The sequence below is a fragment of the Melospiza melodia genome, chromosome 23, assembly GCF_035770615.1.
Source record: "Melospiza melodia melodia isolate bMelMel2 chromosome 23, bMelMel2.pri, whole genome shotgun sequence".
NCBI classification, from domain to species: domain Eukaryota; kingdom Metazoa; phylum Chordata; class Aves; order Passeriformes; family Passerellidae; genus Melospiza; species Melospiza melodia.
Genome location: NC_086216.1, coordinates 8,862,907 through 8,881,500, shown reverse-complemented (window position 1 = coordinate 8,881,500; position 18,594 = coordinate 8,862,907). Strand labels below are relative to the sequence as shown.

Genomic DNA, 18,594 nt, shown 5'->3' with positions numbered 1-18,594 from the left:
CACAACTGGGATTCCAAGAGGAGGAATCTGGGCTGGGTTTCCTGAATCTGGATTCCAGGGAATCTTGCCTGGAAGTCAGGGAAGTGCTGGGTCTCGTTCTTGGTGTGAAAATCAAGATGAATAAAGCAGCACGTCAAGTAAAGCAGGTTGTCCAGCCAGATTTTCCCTGGAAAAGGTGGAAAACACAGCTGAGATTCCAACAGGAGGAATCTGGGCTGGGTTTCCTGAATCTGGAAGTCAGGGAAGTGCTTGGTTCTCACTCTCGGTGTCAAAATCAAGATGTGAAATCTTGGTGTGAAAGTAAAGCGGCACCTCAAGGATTGATGGACTGGGAAAAGCTCTGGCCCGTGGATTTTCCCATCCTTTATCCATTTGGGAATAAAAATCCACCTCCAGCCTGTGCTGTTCCATGGATGCTGATGAAAATTCTCAGTGTGAAAAATCAAGATGTGAAAATCAAAGTGAATAAAGCAGCACCTTGGGGGTTGTTGAGTTTGGTGCCATGACGATTTTTTGCCTTTTCTTTTATGCACCTTTTATGTATTCTCAGTGCTCTTGGCATGCACACTTGTAATTCCTTCAGTCTGATAACCCCACATAATCCTGATATTCTGTTAAACCAAAAACCCAAACATCCCCAAAGCCTCACAGTTAGAGGCAGAAAAACCCTACCCTAAAAAACTAAAGTCTCTCTAAAATACATCTTATAAACTAAGATTAAGCCCATCCAAGACAATAAAAAATACAATAAAAACAAAATAAATTTTAAAAATTGAAATTAAAAAATATCAGGCTATTCATTCTAGTCTCTCATTAAGACATTTTTGTTAAATATCCTAATTTGCAAAGTCTGTAAAATTCCATCCATGATCTATTGTGTGTGTACATTTCAGCGTGCTCCACCCTGGCAAAATGCTGCACCATAAGAATCCTCATTAAATACCAAAATAAAATCATTACCCCTTAACTGAATTAATTAACTTTAAATTTTAACTTTTAAAATATTAATTTAATTATATTTTAAGACCAAAGGAAAGTTGTCATGTTGGGAAAAACTCTGACCCAATGGCTTTTCCAATCCATATGGGAATATTAAATTAATATATTTATTACATATATTATTACATTAATATATTAAATTAACACTATAATTAAATAAATAATTAAAATAATATTATGTTATATTAAATTAATAATAAAATTATAATTTCATTATGTTATAGATAATATATTAGGTTAATGCATTTAAATTTATTTAAAATATTAAAATAATAAATTAATACAGAAATGAACCCCCTCAGAACCAGAATGGGAAGAGCCCCAAGACCCTGGATTTGGGATTTCCCTGGGAATTCTCCCTCCTGTGTGACCCCATGGCCAGCCTGGTTTGTTTTCCAATGTCACGGCCTCTTCCTCGCTTGGAAATCTCCTGCTCTGCCTCCGGAGCCAAAATCCACAACTTTGGGAGCACATTCCAGGTTTGCAATTTCCCTCAGGCCCCACTCGCTCTTTTATGGGACATTTATAGGTGTGAGCACTCAGAAACTGCTCAAATCCACCCAAACAGCACCTGCGGCCTCCTGAGTGGAATTTTGTCCCTGTGGGATCCACCAGGCTCCAGGGAGGGCAGGAAAAATCCTCAGCAGGACAAGATTCAATCCCAAATCCCAACAAATCCTGAGCAATCCCATGGGGTGCCCGTTATTACACAGATCCGTTGTTATTCCTGGATTATTTCTGAGTTTTCCCTCACAAATTTGGTGATTTCAGGAATTCCCAGCTGTCACACACAAACATTCTCCTTTCCGAGCGTTTGCCCAGCAGATATTTGGGATTCAGGTGGGATTTTCCACATTTCCACCAGGTGCAAGGTTCAGAGAGCGAGAAAGGATGTGGAAGACTGAAATTAGGGATTCTTGGGAGCTGGAGAGGCTCCCCCAATTCCCAGGGATCCCAATCCAAGGTCCCTCAGCTGCTCCAGGCCCTTCCCCATCTCTGTGTCCATTCATTGGATGCTTTCCAATAATTTCACACATTTTTTACCTCACAGAGCACTGCTTGAGAAAGGAACGTTGAAAAACACCAATTAAACTGAAATTAGGGATTACGGGGAACGGGGAAGGCTCTGAAATCCCAATCCAAGGTCCTTCAGCTGCTCCAGGCCCTTCTCCATTCCTGTGTCCATCCTCTGGATGCGTTCCAACATTTTCACACCTTTTTTACCTCACAGAGCAGAGCACGAGAAACCAACACTCAAAACCATCAATGAGACTGATCATTGATGATCAATAACAAAAATCAGAGGTTCTTGGGAGATGGAAACATTCCCCACATTGCTCCAAGATCTCCGCACCTTCCCTTTCCTGTACTCGGAGCTGGGCAGCCAGGACACGGCCTCCACATAGCCCAACTCCAGCATGAGAGAGAAACACCCCAAAACCATCAATGAGACTGAAATTAGGGATTACTGGGAGATGGAAAGGCCCTTTCCCTTCTCCAAGATCTCCTAACCTTCTCCTTTGCCATACTTGGAGCTGGGCAGCCAGGACACGGCCTCCACATAGCCCAACTCCACCATGAGAGAGAAACACCCCAAAACCATCAGTGAGACTGAAATTGGGATTATTGGAAGATGGAAACATTCCCCACAGTGCTCCAAGACCTCCTCACCTTCTCCTTTGCCATACTTGGAGCTGAGCAGCCAGGAAATGGCCCCCAAATAGCCCAGCTCCAGCATGAGAGACACTACAAAACCATCAACGAGACTGAAATCAGGGATTACTGGGAGCTGGAAAGGCCCTCCCAATTCCCTGGCATCCCAATCCAAGGTCCTTCAGCTGCTTCAGTCCCTTCTCCATCCCTGTGTCCATCCTTTGGATGCTTTTCAACACTTAAACACCTTTTTGACCTCACGGAGCAGAGCACAAGAAACCCACACTAAAAGCCATCAATGAGACTGATCATTGATGATCAATACCAAAAATCAGGGAGCTGGAAACATTCCCCACATGCTCCAAGATGTCCTCACCTTCTCCTTTGCCGTACTTGGAGCTGGGCAGCCAGGACACGGCCTCCACATAGCCCAACTCCAGCATGAGAGAGAAACACCCCAAAACCATCAGTGAGACTGAAATCAGGGATTTCTGGGAGATGGAAAGACCCTCCCAATTCCCTGGGATCCCAATCCAAGGTCCTTCAGCTGCTTCAGTCCCTTCTCCATCCCTGTGTCCATCCTTTGGATGCTTTTCAACACTTTAACATCTTTTTTATCTCACAGAGCAGAGTGCGAGAAACCAACACTCAAAACCGTCAATGAGACTGATCATTGATGATCAATAACAAAAATCAGAGGTTCTTGGGAGATGGAAACATTCCCCACATTGCTCCAAGATGTTCTCACCTTCTCCTTTGCCGTACTTGGAGCTGGGCAGCCAGGACACGGCCTCCACGTAGCCCAGCTCCCGGCACACCACGTTGGCGGCGTGGATGGAGAAGTCGTCGTCGCACACGGTGCCCCACTCTCCGCTGTAGAACACCTCCACCCTGCCCTCGTTGTGCTTCCTCTTCTGCCCCGCCAGCCTCAGCTGGATTTTGGGCACGTTTGGGGCTCTCTGGGGCGGCTGGAACGCCTGGGGGGGTGGCTCGGGGTAGCCGGGCAGGTACGGCCAGGGCTCGTACTGGGCACAGCTCAGCCCTGCCAGCAGCAGCAGCAGCAGCAGCAGCGCGCAGGGGTTGGAGGGAAAAACTCGGGATCTTCCCATTTCCAGCGCTCGCAGTCCTCAAAGGCAGAGCCAGGCGGTGCAGGCAGGGCTGTCCTGGAGGAAAAACAGGTTTTAATTAAAGTTTGTAATGATAAAAAATTGATATGGTTTTTATAATTATATAATTTATATTCATTCATCATTATTTATTTATTTGTATCTGTTATTATTTATTTTATTTTTATTCATTCATTATTATGAAAATCAGGTTTTAATTAAAGTTTGTAATGATACAAAATTGATGTGGTTTATATAATTATATTATTTATATTAATTCATCATTATTTGTTTATTTATATCTGTTATTATTTATTTTATTGCTTATTATCCCTTATTTTATTTTTAATTATTCATTATTATGAAAATCAGGTTTTAATTGAAGTTTGTAATGATACAAAATTGATATGGTTTATATACCTATATAATTTATATTATTTCATCATTATTTATTTATTTCTATATACTATTATTTATTTTATTGCTTATTATTTATAATTTTATCCATTATTATATTTTATTAGTATTACTTTATTGTCATATTGTATTATATCATATCATACTATACTATATTACCTTATATTATACTATATTATACTATATTATATTATATTATATTATATTATATTATATTATATTATATTATATTATATTATATTATATTATATTATATTATATTATATTATATTATATTATATTATATTATATATCATATATAATATTATATTATATTATATTATAATATTATAATATATTATAATATACATTATATATTATTATTTATACTATATAAATATATAATTATATATATTATTATATATTATGATATTAGATTATATTATTATTTTATTATATTATTATTTACATAGTTTCGATTATTTCCATTATTAATTATTATTTCTATTATTAATTATTATTTCCATTATTATCTTGGAAATTTGGATTACCTCCAATACCACCTGTAAAAACCAAAGTCAGCTCAATTATTTCTTGTGGAGTGGGACAAACAAACTGGAACCTCCCCCATTTATAAGTTTAGGTCAACTTGGCACATCATTTCACCCCAAAGATCCATTTTCCCCAGGTAAAATTCTCTCTGTTGGGAGGTGTAGCGAATGATTTTCCTGATTTCCCCCAGAAATCCAGCAGGAAAACTTCACCCAAATCCTGCCAGGACAGAACTGAACCCTTTTGTCTCCCCATGGAGAACCCAAACCCACCAGGAGCAGTGGAAAACCAGGAGGGTGAGGAAATCTCGAGGCCAGCAGTGAGGGATTTATCCCAAACTCTGGGTTTCCAGTGGGATAAAAGATTTGTTTCTGTTCCTGCACGTCTGGTTCCATCTGCAGAAACTCAAAACATCACCAGACTCTTGGCAGAAGCCTTGGATGACCTTGGAATTATGGAAAACCTCTCCAGGTTTTGGTTGTAAGTCTGGATGGGGATTTATTGGCATCCAAGTGCTCCACGAGCACAATTTAAGGTAGGAACAGACAACTTCTCGTGACTCATGAGAGGAATTTCATCCAGGAGTGGAATCCTGTGAAATCCTGTCCCTTTCCTGCTCCCCACTGACGCCCAGGCACGTGGAGTGGTCAGGCAGGACACGTGGGGATGAGGATTCCGTCATTCCCAAGTGAAGCAATGCCAGAGCTCAGTGGGAAAAACCTCCCCAGACCTTCGGAGCTCCGCTGGTTCCTGGCAGCCACCAGAGGGGAAGGAGAAAGGGGGAGGATTTGGCTCCAAAGGAGATGTCTAGGAATTAAAATTCTCCAAGATTTCAGCTAAATCTGGTCTATCCCTAAAAAAAAAAATCAATCCCAGAAAAATCACATCCTGACATAAAAGCTACAAAATCCATGAACAGCCTTTAAAGCTGAGGAGGACATGGATCAGAATTCCAGGACATTTCCAGGGCCGTGCCTCAGTTTCCCTGTGGGTTAAGCAGGGATGGGGCTCAGGAGATTCCTGCTGGAATGAAAAGGATTTTGCCAAGGAAGGGAGAAATGAAACAGAAGCTCGGGGATTAGAGCCCAGGATTGGAGGGAAACAGGAAAAGCCAGAGGAGGTTTTCCAACAGATCTCATAAATCAGGATGGGGCGGGAAAATGAGGGGAAAACATCTTGGAAAACAAACATTGGGTTTCCAGGAGCCAATTTTTTTGTAGGTCAGGAGGTGAAGCTGAGAGAGAGGAATAAAATCAGGTCCTGCCCCAGCCTGGGCAGGGCTGGAGGGGACGGGAGGAGGGAAATGCAGCTGCTGCTCCCTCTGGCAGCGAGGAGAGGGGATTGTCCAACGGGGATGGAGCTGGCAGGGCAGGATCAGAGGGATCCTGGATCAGGGAGCTCCAGGAGTTCCAGAGGGATCCAGAATCCCAGATCCAGGAGTTCCAGAGGGATCCAGAATCCCAGATCCAGGAGATCCAGAGGGATCCAGGAACTCCAGAGGGATCCAGAATTCCAGATCCAGGAGCTCCAGAGGGATCCAGGATCCCAGACCCAGGAGATCCAGGAGCTCCAGAGGGATCCAGGATCCCAGACCCAGGAGATCCAGAGGGATCCAGGATCCCAGATCCAAGAGATCCAGAGTGATCCAGAATTCCAGATCCAGGAGATCCAGGAGTTCCAGAGTGATTCAGAATCCTGGATCCAGGAGCTCCAGAGGGATCCAGGATCCCAAATCCAGGAGATCCAGAGTGATCCAGGATCCCAGACCCAGGAGATACAGGAGTTCCAGAGTGATCCAGAATCCTTGATCCAGGAGCTCCAGAGGGATCCAGAAGCTCCAGAGGGATTCACTATTCTGGATCCAGGAGCTCCAGAGGGATCCAGGATCCCAAATCCAGAAGATCTAGATGGATCCAGGATCCCCGATCCAGGAGCTCCAGGGGGATCCAGGAGCTCCAGAGTGATCCAGAACCCTGGATCCAGGAGCTCCAGAGGGATCCAGGATCTCAGATCCAGGAGCTCCAGGAGCCCCAGCGATCCAGAATCCCTGATCCAGGAGATCCAGAGGGATCCAGGAGCTCCAGAGGGATCCAGAACCCTGGATCCAGGAGATCCAGAAGGATCCAGGATCTCAGATCCAGGAGCTCCAGAGGGATCCAGGATCCAGTACCAGGACTGGTCCCAGCCATCAGCCCTGACCCCAAGCCCAGCAGCACAGGGCTCTGAACAAACTCTGGAGATGTTTGAATGGGTATGAGGTGGTTTCAGCCCAGGGGACAAACAGGGGCTGGGAGGTGCTCCTGGATGGAGAGAAAATTCCAGAAATCCCCATGGACCCAGGGGACAAACAGGGGCTGGGAGGTGCTCCTGGATGGAGAGAAAATTCCACGGATCCCCATGGATCTCGGCAGGGAAGGACGGGTGGGAATTGTCAGTCCAGACTCCAGAGGGGAGGGAGGAGTTTCACCTCAGCAGAGCCTCGAGTGCTGCAGGAAAATCTGGGCAGCTTCAGGTTTCATTTTGAAACATCTGGTTTGATCTGCTCCATCCCTAAACATCTGTCTTGGTTTGTTCCATCCCTCAACAACATCTTATTGATCTGTGCCATCCCCAAACATCTGTCTGGATCTGCTCCACCCCTAAACAACATCTGCATTGATTTGCTCCATCCCTAAACATCTGTCTGGATCTGCTCAGTCCTTAAATATCTGTATTTATCTCTTCCATCCCCAAACATCTATCTTGATTTGTTCCATCCCTCAACAACAACTGTCTTGATCTGCTCCATCCCCAAACATCTGGTTTGATCTGCTCCATCCTCAGTGGTTGCTGCTCCTTGCATTTTAAAGCATTTTTAAAGCATTTTTAAACCCTCATCAAACCGTCCTCAGAAACAAAATTGGGCTGCAGAAGCTCTTCTGAAAAACTCAGCTGAGGAGGCTGATTTAGCCCCAAACTCCCAGATTGGGGGAGTTAAGGGTTAAACTCCCAGGGTTAAGAAAGGATCCTTATTTGGGTTTAGGAAGGGTCATTATTGTGTTTCTAAAGGGTCATTATTGGGGTTTCTAAAGGGTCGTTAAATCTTTCCCAGGGCTGTCCCACACACTGGGAACGCAGGGCTCTGTTTGTAAATATTTGTATTTCTATTCCTGGGAGCATCTGGATGGTCCGGCAGCCACGTGAGGGAAATTTGGGAAGGAAAAGGCAGATAAAGAGTGGAGCAACCTCCCAGTCAAACCCTGCAGCTGTCAGAGATAAGGCAGCACTTCAGCATCTTGACCTGAACATGAACAAATTCCCCTGTGGGAATTCGTTCAGCCAAGCTGTGTCAGGACTCTGGAAAGAGTCGCGAGTTTTCATTATTATCTTTTTAACCTTCAGTAAGCATCCTATTCTTCAGTATAGTATAGCATTCTTTAATATAATATGGTATATAAAATAATAAATTACCCTTCTGAGAACATGGGGCCAGATTCATCATTCCTGCCTGCCATGGAGCAACCCACAAATACAATAACGGTGGGCTTGGACAGATAAACCCATCAATGAGGGGGAGGTGACAGCACTCCTGAAATTATCATGGATAACAGCACATCCTGAAATTATCATGGATAAATTGGGCTTGCTGTCATTATTTCATGGAGAAAGCTCAATGTCAACTGAACCCGAATATTTGAGAGGAGAATGTCAACTGAACCCGAATATTTGAGAGGAGAATGTCCACTAAATCCGAATATTTGCTGGGGGAATGTTGACTAAACCCGAATATTTGAGAGGAGAATGTCAACAAAATCTGAATATTTGAGAGAAGAATGTCAATCAAACTCGAATATTTGAGAAAAGAATGTCAGCTAAACCCGAATATTTGCGAGGAGAACGTCAACTAAACCCAAATATTTGAGAGGAGAATGTCAACCAAATCTGAATATTTGAGAGGAGAATGTCAACTGAACCCGAATATTTGACAGGAGAATGTCAACTGAACCCGAATATTTGACAGGAGAATGTTGACTAAACCTGAATATTTGAGAGGAGAATGTCAACCAAATCTGAATATTTGAGAGGAGAATGTCAACTGAACCTGAATATTTGAGAGGAGAATGTCAACTGAACCCAAATGTTTGAGAGGAGAATGTCAACTAAACCCGAATCTTTGAGAGAAGAATGTCAACCAAACCTGAATATTTGAGAGGAGAATGTCAACTGAACCCAAATATTTGCGAGGAGAACGTCAACTAAACCTGAATATTTGAGAGCAGAATGTCAACCAAATGTGAATATTTGAGAGGAGAATGTCAACTAAACCCAAATCTTTGAGAGAAGAATGTCAACCAAACCTGAATATTTGAGAAGAGAATGTCAGCTAAACCCAAATATTTGAGAGGAGAATGTCAACTAAACCTGAATATTTGAGACGAGAATGTCAACCAAATCTGAATATTTGAGAGGAGAATGTCAACCAAATCTGAATATTTGCGAGGAGAATGTCAACCAAACCTGAATATTTGAGAGGAGAATGTCAATCAAACCCGAATATTTGAGAAGAGAATGTCAGCTAAAGCCGAATATTTGGGAGGAGAATGTCAACCAAATCTGAATATTTGAGAGGAGAATGTCAACCAAACCCGAATATCTGCGAGGAGAAAAGGCTCAGCAAAGAGCCCAGAGCCTGCCCCGTGCCAAGGCAAACAGGAACCCGCGTCAGCCCCGTTTTCGGGGATCCCTCAGGATCAGGGAACACCCCCAAGCTCGGAACTCCCCTGCCCTGCCCAAACCCAAGCTCTGCAGCCGTTTCACGGAGGACTGGAGCCAAAAGACACAACAGTTTGGGGCAGGAGGGCTGGGGATGGCCCCGAGCCTGCGGAGGTGTTAATGAGCCGAGCCCTGCCAGGTGCCGGAGCCTTTCCAAGAATCCCGGCCCTGAGAGACCTCGGGAGCAGCTGCGAGGGAGGGGAAGGTCACGGCGCAGCTCCAGGGCGCTTTAATTGGGACCAAGATTAGCCTGGGAGACGCTAATTGGGATTAGAGCAGATCCAGGAGGGGGAATTTTCACTCTTGGAAAAGCCTGGCTGAGCCCAAAATGAGTTTGCTGCTGTTCCCCAGGGATTTGGGAATCATCAGGATCCTGACCCGCAGGGATCATCCAAATCCTGCACAGGGAAAGGAGAAAACTCTCACAGAGATGGAGAAATCCTGGAGAGAGAGGATAAAGCACCACTGAGGAAATTCTGCCTTGGAGAAAAGGAATTCCAACGAGATTGCAGGAACACATTCCCCACCCATCCCTAGGAAAAATGGCTCAGGGCACTCAGGTGGAGCAGCACCGTGTCCTTTCTTTGTTCTGCGATCAGGAGGGGCTCCTCGAGGGGAAGGCACTGGAAAACCACTCAGAAATCCCATTCCACGTGCAAAAATCCTGGAGGAATTCTGCACAAGGCTGGGCTCCCTCCAATCCCAAAGACCAGGAGACAAAACTTCCACAGGGTCTGCACCCCCCATAATAAACCCTCAGCCCCTGTTCAGTGAGGGGCTCAGGAAAATTTCCTCAGATTAAGCCAGGAAAAGCAGAATCCAGAGGGATTCCACAGCCACAGTTTGGGATTCCCACAAAAACGGCAGCCCAGGTCCAAGGGGAAAATTGAGGAACTCAGCAGAGCCAGGGAAAGCTCCCAGGGCTCAGCACTGAAATGGACTCTCAGCTTTTGTCTATCCTGAGGGAACAGGAGGGAAAATTGGGAATTCTGGCACTTCCAGCATCCCTGGAAATATCCAAGGCCAGGCTGGAGGGGGCTTGGAGCACCCAGGGGTGCTGGAAGGGGGTGGGAAGAGATGGGATTTAAGGGATTTAAAGTCCCTCCCCACCCAAACCATTCCATGGCTCTGATCTCCAGCATCCAGATCCTTTCTCACTGGGATTTGAGGCCAGTTCTGGTTTGGAGGATTGAGAACAGAGAAAATTGCCCAGCAGCTCCTTCACTCCACAGAAATACTGGATTTATTCTCTCCTGAAATCTCCCTGCTCAGCTCCAAGACATTTCAGGGCTCTGATACCCAGAACTCTCCCTGCCCTTCATGCTCAGGGATGGCTCAGCCACAGCCTCACCCAAAACAACATTTACAGCACCAGCAGCACCCACGCATTATGGGGGCACCAGAAACCGCAAGAACACAACTGAACATGGAAAATATTCCAGCACAACCACAGCTCTGCTGCTGGCAGCCACACTTGGACACCTTCTCCCTTCCAGTCTGGGGCAGCTGCACGTGCTGAGCCGCCTGAGGAGAAGTCCAGGCTGAAGTTTGCAGGAGGTTTGGTCTGGGCTGGATTTTCCCTTCCTGTCGGGCTCAGCGCTCCCCTCACGGCCTCTAACGACCTCCAGATTTATCCCTGACGTCAGGGCAATATTTTGGTCTCTCCATTCAAAGGAATCCAAGTGAGAGCATTAAAAACCCATCGAGCAGAGCCAGTGGAGAAGGCAGGAAACGCTCCAGCTCTCCTGGTTCTCCGTGCCGTATTCCAGGCTGGGAGCTGAGCTCCATCCCCACAGGAATGTGTAATTTAAGGCTGCCAGGCATGAACCTGGTGGCTGCTGACAGCCCTTTCAGGGCTCCAGTTCTGCGTTCTGAAGGGAACAGAGGCACAGGGATGGAGAGGAAAAAACATGGAATTGTTCTGGAATCCTGGGATGGTTTGGGTTGGAAGGGATTTAAATGCCCATGCCATTGGCAGGGTCACCTCCCACTGTCCCAGAGTGTCCATCCCTGGACACTGCCAGGGATCCAGGGGCAGCCACAGCTGCTCTGGGAATTCCTTCCCAACATCCCATCCATCCCTGCCCTCCAGCACTTTAAAACCTTGTCCTGGCATGGAGCCCATATAAAATCCTTCTCCCTCCTTTTCACAGACCTCCCAAAGCTCCTAATCCTGAGTTTTTCCTTCTCCATCACTTTCCCAAGTGTAACAGAGCCTCGCTCATCTCCTGAGCCAAATCCAGCCCAAAATTCCCCCTTTGGGTCCCATCCAGCCCCCCCAGCAGTGGCTGAGCTCAGACAGAGCCCAGAGCCAGACACTGCCCTGCTCCCTCCTCATCCAGCAACAAAGGGAAAGTCTGGAATGGGATCGGAGCCCTTTGTGCCCGGGGAGGCAGAAACGCTCCACATCCCCCGGAGCCAACGCTCCACATCCCCCGGAGCCAACGCTCCACATCCCCCGGAGCCGGGACAATTGTCCCGATTGTCCCCGGGGCTCTGAACCGTTGGTGCTCAGCCTCTTGGAACCGGGAATCCCGGGAATCCTGGGAATCCCTGCATTCCCAATTCCACTCTCCATCACCCCAGGTGCATTCCTCGGGGTGGGAACAGGAATCCTGGGAATCCTGGGAATCCCTGCATCCCCAGTTCCACTCTCCATCACCCCAGGTGCGTTCCTCGCGGTGGGAACAGGAATCCTGGGAATCCTGGGAATCCCTGCATCCCCAGTTCCACTCTCCATCACCCCAGGTGCGTTCCTCGCGGTGGGAACGGGAATCCCGGGAATCCCTGCATCCCCAATTTCACTCTCCATCACCCCAGGTGCATTCCTCGGGGTGGGAACGGGAATCCTGGGAATCCTGGGAATCCTGGGAATCCCTGCATTCCCAATTTCACTCTCAATCACCCCAGGTGCGTTCCTCGCCCCAGGTGCATTCTTCGAGGTGGGAACAGGATTTCCCTTGGAACAAGAATCTCCAGAATCCCTGCATTCCCAGTTCCAGCTCCATCTCCCCAGGTGCGTTCCTCGGGGGTGGGAACAGGATTTCCCTTGGAACAGGAACCCTGGGAATTCCTGCATTCCCAATTTCACTCTCCATTGCCCCAGGTGCATTCCTCAGGCTGGAAACAGGATTTCTCTGGGAACAGGAATCTCAGGGATTCCCAATTCCAGCTCCTTCACCCCAGCTGCATTTCTCGAGGGTGGGAACAGGATTTCTCTAGGAACAGGAATCCTGGGAATCCCCGCATTCCCAATGCCAGCTCCATCCCCCCAGGCCCCATGTGCATTCCTCGGGCTGGGAACAAGATTTCTCTGGGAAAAGGATTTCCCTTGGAACAGGAATCCCAGGAGTCCCTGCATGCCCAATTCCAGCTCCATCACCCCAGGTGCATTGTTCAGGGTGGGAACAGGAATCCTGGGAATCCCTGAATTCCTAATTTCACTCTCCATTGCCCCAGGTGCATTCCTTGCCCTAGGTGCATTCCTCGTGGTGGGAACAGGATTTCCCTTGGAACAGGAATCCCGGGAATCCCTGCATCCCCAATTCCACTCTCCATCCTAGCAGGTAGACTCCTCGCCCCCGGTGCGTTCCTCGGGGGTGGGAACAGGATTTCCCTTGGAACAGGAACCCTGGGAATCCCCGCATTCCCAATTTCACTCTCCATTACCCCAGGTGCGTTCCTCGGGGTAGGAACAGGAATCCTGGGAATCCTGGGAATTCCTGCATTCCCAATTTCACTCTCCGTCGCCCCAGGTGCGTTCCTCGGGCTGGAAACAGGATTTCTCTGGGAACAGGAATCCCAGGGATTCCCAATTCCATCTCCTTCACCCCAGGTGCATTCCTCAGGCTGGGAACAAGATTTCTCTGGGAACAGAATTTCTCTTGGAACAGGATTTCTCTGGGAACAGAAATTTCGGGAATCCTGGGAATTCCTGCATTCCCAATTTCACTCTCCATTGCCCCAGGTGCATTCTTCTGGATGGGAATAGGATTTTTCTGGGAACAGGAATCTCGACAATCCCTGCATTCCCAGTTCCAGCTCCATCACCCCACGTGCGTTCCTCGGGGTGTAAAATAGGAATCCTGAGAATCCCTGAATTCCCAGTTTCACTCTCCATTGCCCCAGGTGCATTCCTCGGGGGTGGGAAAAGGATTTCCCTTGGAACAGGAACCCTGGGAATCCCTGCATCCCCAATTTCACTCTCAATCACCCCAGGTGCGTTCCTCGCCCCAGGTGCATTCTTCGAGGTGGGAACAGGATTTCCCTTGGAACAAGAATCTCCAGAATCCCTGCATTCCCAGTTCCAGCTCCATCTCCCCAGGTGGGTTCCTCGGGGGTGGGAACAGGATTTCCCTTGGAACAGGAATCCTGGGAATCCCTGCATTCCCAGTTTCACTCTCCATTGCCCCAGGTGCATTCCTCGGGGGTGGGAAAAGGATTTCCCTTGGAACAGGAATCCCAGAAATCCTGGGAATCCCTGCAATTCCAGTTCCATCACCCCGGGTGCATTCCTTGGGATAGGAACAGGATTTCCCTTGGAACAGGAATCCCGGGAATCCCTGCATCCCCAATTCCAGCTCCACCACCCCAGGTGCATTCCTGGGGCTGGGAACAGGATTTCTCTGGGAGCAGGAATCCCAGGGATTCCCAATTCCAGCTCCATCACCCCAGGTGCGTTCCTGGGGCTGGGAACAGGATTTCTCTGGGAGCAGGAATCCCAGGGATTCCCAATTCCAGCTCCATCACCCCAGGTGCGTTGCTCAGGGTGGGAACAGGATTTCCCAGTGCCACAGGAGGAATTCTCCAGCCTCTTCTCCACTGGGAGCCTCTCCAGAATTGTTAAAGGGAATAAAATCCCACCATTCCTGAGATGTTGGATACCTTCTCCTGCTGCTCCAGGAGAGCAGGGGCTCTCCAAGGGTTCAATCCCCATGGATCAAATCCTTTCTTGTTCCCACTCCTGAAAACCTGAGCCACAAAGGTCCGTGGAAGGATCAGAGGCACCAAGCACTGGCAGAAAATCCCAAATTCCTGAGCCAGGGGAACAATCAAAGAGCAGAGATTTCCCAGCTGGAAAAGGAGCTCTGGAATAGCCCACGGAGCCATGGAATGGTTCAGGTTGGAAAATGGGGTTTCAGAGCACCCAGTCCAGGCCGACACCTTGGTCACCCCCAAACCCCGTCCAGGTGTGCCTGGAGCTCCCAGGGATGGTGGCCCCACCTTGGCTGCCCATTCCAGGGCATCTGGGAGTGTTTGCCAGCCAAGGAGGGGAAACCGCAGCAGGCAGAGAGCAAAGAGGGGTGGAAAAATCCCTGTGAAAATTCCCTGATCGAGGGAATCCCTTGTCACCACCGATTGATTAAATCTGAAAATCCTGGAATGGTTTGGGTTGGAAAAGACCTGAAACTCCTCCAGTGCCACCCCTGCCATGGCAGGGACACCTCCCAGTGTGCCAGGGGGTTCCAGCCTGGCCTTGGGCACTGCCAGGGATCCAGGGGCAGCCACAGCTCCCTGGGAATTCCATCCCAGCCAGGAATTCCTTCCCAATATCCCCCCTAACCCTGCCCTCTGGCTGTGGAAGCCATTCCCTGGGTCCTGTCCCTCCAGGCCCTCCTGCCCAGCACATTCCCAGTGTCCAGAGCTGTTCCTTCAGCATCCAGAGAGAGATGGGAAAATAAAACCAAAGAATCCTGGAATGCTTTGGGCTGGGAGGGACCTTACATCCCATTCCATCCCACCCTGCCATGGCAGGGGCACCTCCCACCACCCCAGGGTGATCCAGGCTGGCCTTGGGCACCGCCAGGGATCCAGGGGCAGCCACAGCTGCTCTGGGAATTCCATCCCAGCCAGGAATTCCCAATATCCCATCCATCCCTGCCCTCTGGAAGCCATTCCCTGTCCCTCCAGGCCCTCCTGCCCAGCACATTCCCAGTGTCCAGAGCTGTTCCTGCAGCATCCACAGAGAGATTGGGAAATAAAATCAAACAATCCTGGAGTGGTTTGGGCTGCAAGGGACCTTAAATCCCATCCAGTGCCACCCCTGCCATGGGCAGGGAACCTCCCACCACCCCAGGGTGATCCAGGCTGGCCTTGGGCACTTCCAGGGATCCAGGGGCAGCCACAGCTGCTCTGGGAATTCCATCCCAGCCCCTCCCAGGCATGAATTCCTTCTCGAATTTCCCCCTTTCAGTTGGAACCCACCCCCTTTCCCCAGCACTGCAGTTCATGCCCTGGAAATTCCTGGTTCTCATTTCCAGGAATTCCTTGGAGCAGCCGGGACAGGGCTGGCCCTGGACCCTGGAAGTGTCAAATCCACATCTCCACTCCTGCTCCTTCCCCCACACCAGGCAGGACATCAGGGAGCTGCAGGTGAAACAGCTGGATCCAGCTGTGCCATCGACAGAAGATGCTCCACACATCCCTCTCTGCCCAGAAGAGTTTTTGAGCCTCCTGGGATGCACTTAGGGGCTAAAATTTAAATTGAATGGAATTGGAGGAGATCTGGGAAGAGGCCACGGCCTGGATTTGGGAGCTGCCCCTTCAGGAAAGGTCTGGCAGTGGATTTGGGTGTTATTCCCCAGAAAAATTCCCCTGTCCTTGCAAATTTTAGGGCATTTATCTTTATAAACATCAATATATCCTCATAAAGATATCCTTATAAATACATCTTTATATAAATAAATGTAGAAATAAATATCTCTTTACAGCAATAAATTTTTCCTGATAGATAAATTTCTCCTCACAGAGAAGAGGAAAAGTTTTCCTGCTACATTCCCAGATTTCAAAACCAGAATCTCTGTCACGTTCTAAGCTCTCCTGATCTTTTGGTCTTTATTTTTTTATCTCCACACAGCAGAAACCACTTAAATCAAACACCAAAAATTCATCTAAAGGGGAAAATTGACCCCAGAGAGGGATCCTGAGTGAGCTGAAGGAGCAGAGCTCAGCCCAAATTTCCATGGAGAGGATTTCCAGGTGGATCTGGAGTTCTCCAAGGAGGAGGGGATCACTCCTGACCCTCTGGGTGATGGTGTTTTAATTAATCTCCCTAATCCAGCAGGGGACAGCCAGGCTCCAAACCAGGCTCTTGTTATTGCTGGGAAATCCCCCTTGGAATAACAAATTTCCACCCTGGATTAGGAGTGGAACTTTTCCTCCTCCCAGGGCGTTTGTGGGGATGGGAATGGGAAATGTGGGACAGAAAGTGGCAAAAAAAGGCCCTGAAGGTGTCAAAAAAAAAAGAGTTCTGACTGTCAATAAAGGGCCCTGAAGGTGTCAGAAAAGGGCCCTGAGAGTGTCCAAAAAGGGACTGGGAAGTGTCGAAAAAGGGCTCTGAAGGGGCCAAAAAAGAGCCCTAAAAGGGGCAAAAAAGGGTTCTGAAAGTGTCCAAAAGGTGTCAAAAAAGAGCCCTGAAGATGCCAAAAAAGGGCTCAGAAAATGCCAAAAAAGAGCACAGAGAGTGTCTAAAAAAGGCTCAGAAAGCATTGAAAAAAAAGGGCCCTGAGTGTCAATAAAGGACCCTGGAAATGTCCAAAAAGGTCCCTGAGAGCATCAAAAAAGGGCCCTGAGGGTGTCCAAAAAGGGCTTGGAAAATGTCAAAAAAAAAGGCCCTGAAAGTGCCAAAAAAGAGCCCTGAAGGCATCAAAAAAGGGCCCTAAGAGCGGCAAAAAATGGCTCAGAAAGCATCAAAAAAAAGGGCTCTGAAGGTGTTTTAAAAGGGCCCTGGAAGTGTCAGAAAAGGGCCCTAATGGTGTCCAAAAAAGGGCCCTGAAAGTGGCAAAAAAGGGCTCAAAAAGCGTCAAAAAAGAGCCCTGAGAGTGTCCAAAAAGGGCCTGGAAAGTGACAAAAAAGCCTTGAAGGCATCAAAAAAAGGCCCTGAGGGTGGCAAAAAAGAGCCCTAGAAATGTAAAAAAAGGGCCCTGAGAGTCACAAAAAGGGCTCAGAAAGCTTAAAAAAAAGGGCCCTGAATGTCAATAAAGGGCCCTGAGAGTGTCCAAAAACGAGGCCCGAAAGCGGCAAAAAAGGGCTCAAAAGTGTCAAAAAAGGACCCTGAAAGAGTCCCAAAAAGGGCCCTGAAAGTGGCAAAAAAAGGGCTCAGAAAGTGTCCATAAAGGGCCCTGAAAGTGCCAAAAAGAGCCCTGAAGGCATCAAAAAAGGGCCCTAAAGGTGGCAAAAAAGGGCCCAGAGAGGGTCCAAAAAAGGGCTCTGAGAGTCGCAACAAAAGGGCCTGGAAGTGACAAAAAAGGGCCCTGAGGGTGTCCAAAAAGGGCTTGGAAGTGTCCAAAAAGGGGCCAGAGAGGGTCCAATAAGGGCCCTGAGGGTGTCCAAAAAAAGGGCCCTGAAGGGGTCAAAAAGGTCTCAGAGAGTGCCTAAAAAGGACTCAGAAAGTGCCAAAAAAATGGTCCAGAGAGTGTCCCAAAAGGGCCCTGAGGGTGGCAAAAAATGGGCTCAAAAAGCATCAAAAAAGGGCCCCAGAAGTGTCAAAAAAGGGCCCTGAGGGTGTCCCAAAAGAGCCCTGAAGGTGTCCAAGAAAGGCCCTGAGGGTGGCAAAAAAGGGCTCAGAAAGTGGTAAAAAAAAGGGCCCTTAGAGCATCAAAAAAAGGCTCTGAATGAGTCAAAAACGGGCCCTGAAAGGGTCAAAATAGGGCCCAGAGAGTGTCCCAAAAGGGCCCTGAGGGTGGCAAAAAAGGGCTCAGAAAGTGGTAAAAAAGGGCCCAGAGAAAGGGCTTGGAAGGTGTCAAAATAAAGGGCTCAGAGAGTGTCCAAAAAGGGCCTGAAAAGTGCCAAAAAAAGCCCTGAAGGCACCCAAAAAAGGGCCCTGAGGGTGTCCAAAAAGGCTTTGTCTGTCTGTCTGTCTGTCAGGCACTGACCCCCAGGAGAACTCTGCATTTGACCTGAGGCTGTGGGGGAAATCTTCCAAAATGGAATGATGGAACTGGGATTGTGGGTGTGGAGTTTGGATAGAGGTGTGTGACATCACAGGGGGAAAACCTGGAATTTAAAGTATTACAATATAGTAATACATTCTATTATATATATATTTTTTGTGTATATATATTTATCTATATAAAATATAAATATGCACACAAAATTAAAGTATATAGCTACAAAATACAAACATAACTACAAATGT

The 18,594-nt window shown here is 47.8% G+C and overlaps 1 protein-coding gene across 1 annotated transcript in view; it reads right to left on the bottom strand.

The window, feature by feature from the left end:
- LOXL2 (lysyl oxidase like 2) overlaps positions 1–18,594 on the bottom strand; it is an 82,170-nt gene that overhangs the window by 61,290 nt on the left and 2,286 nt on the right. Inside the window, 1 exon segment of the mRNA XM_063175350.1 lies at positions 3,401–3,815. Within this exon segment, the coding sequence (XP_063031420.1) occupies positions 3,401–3,761 (361 nt within the window). The 5' untranslated portion in view covers positions 3,762–3,815.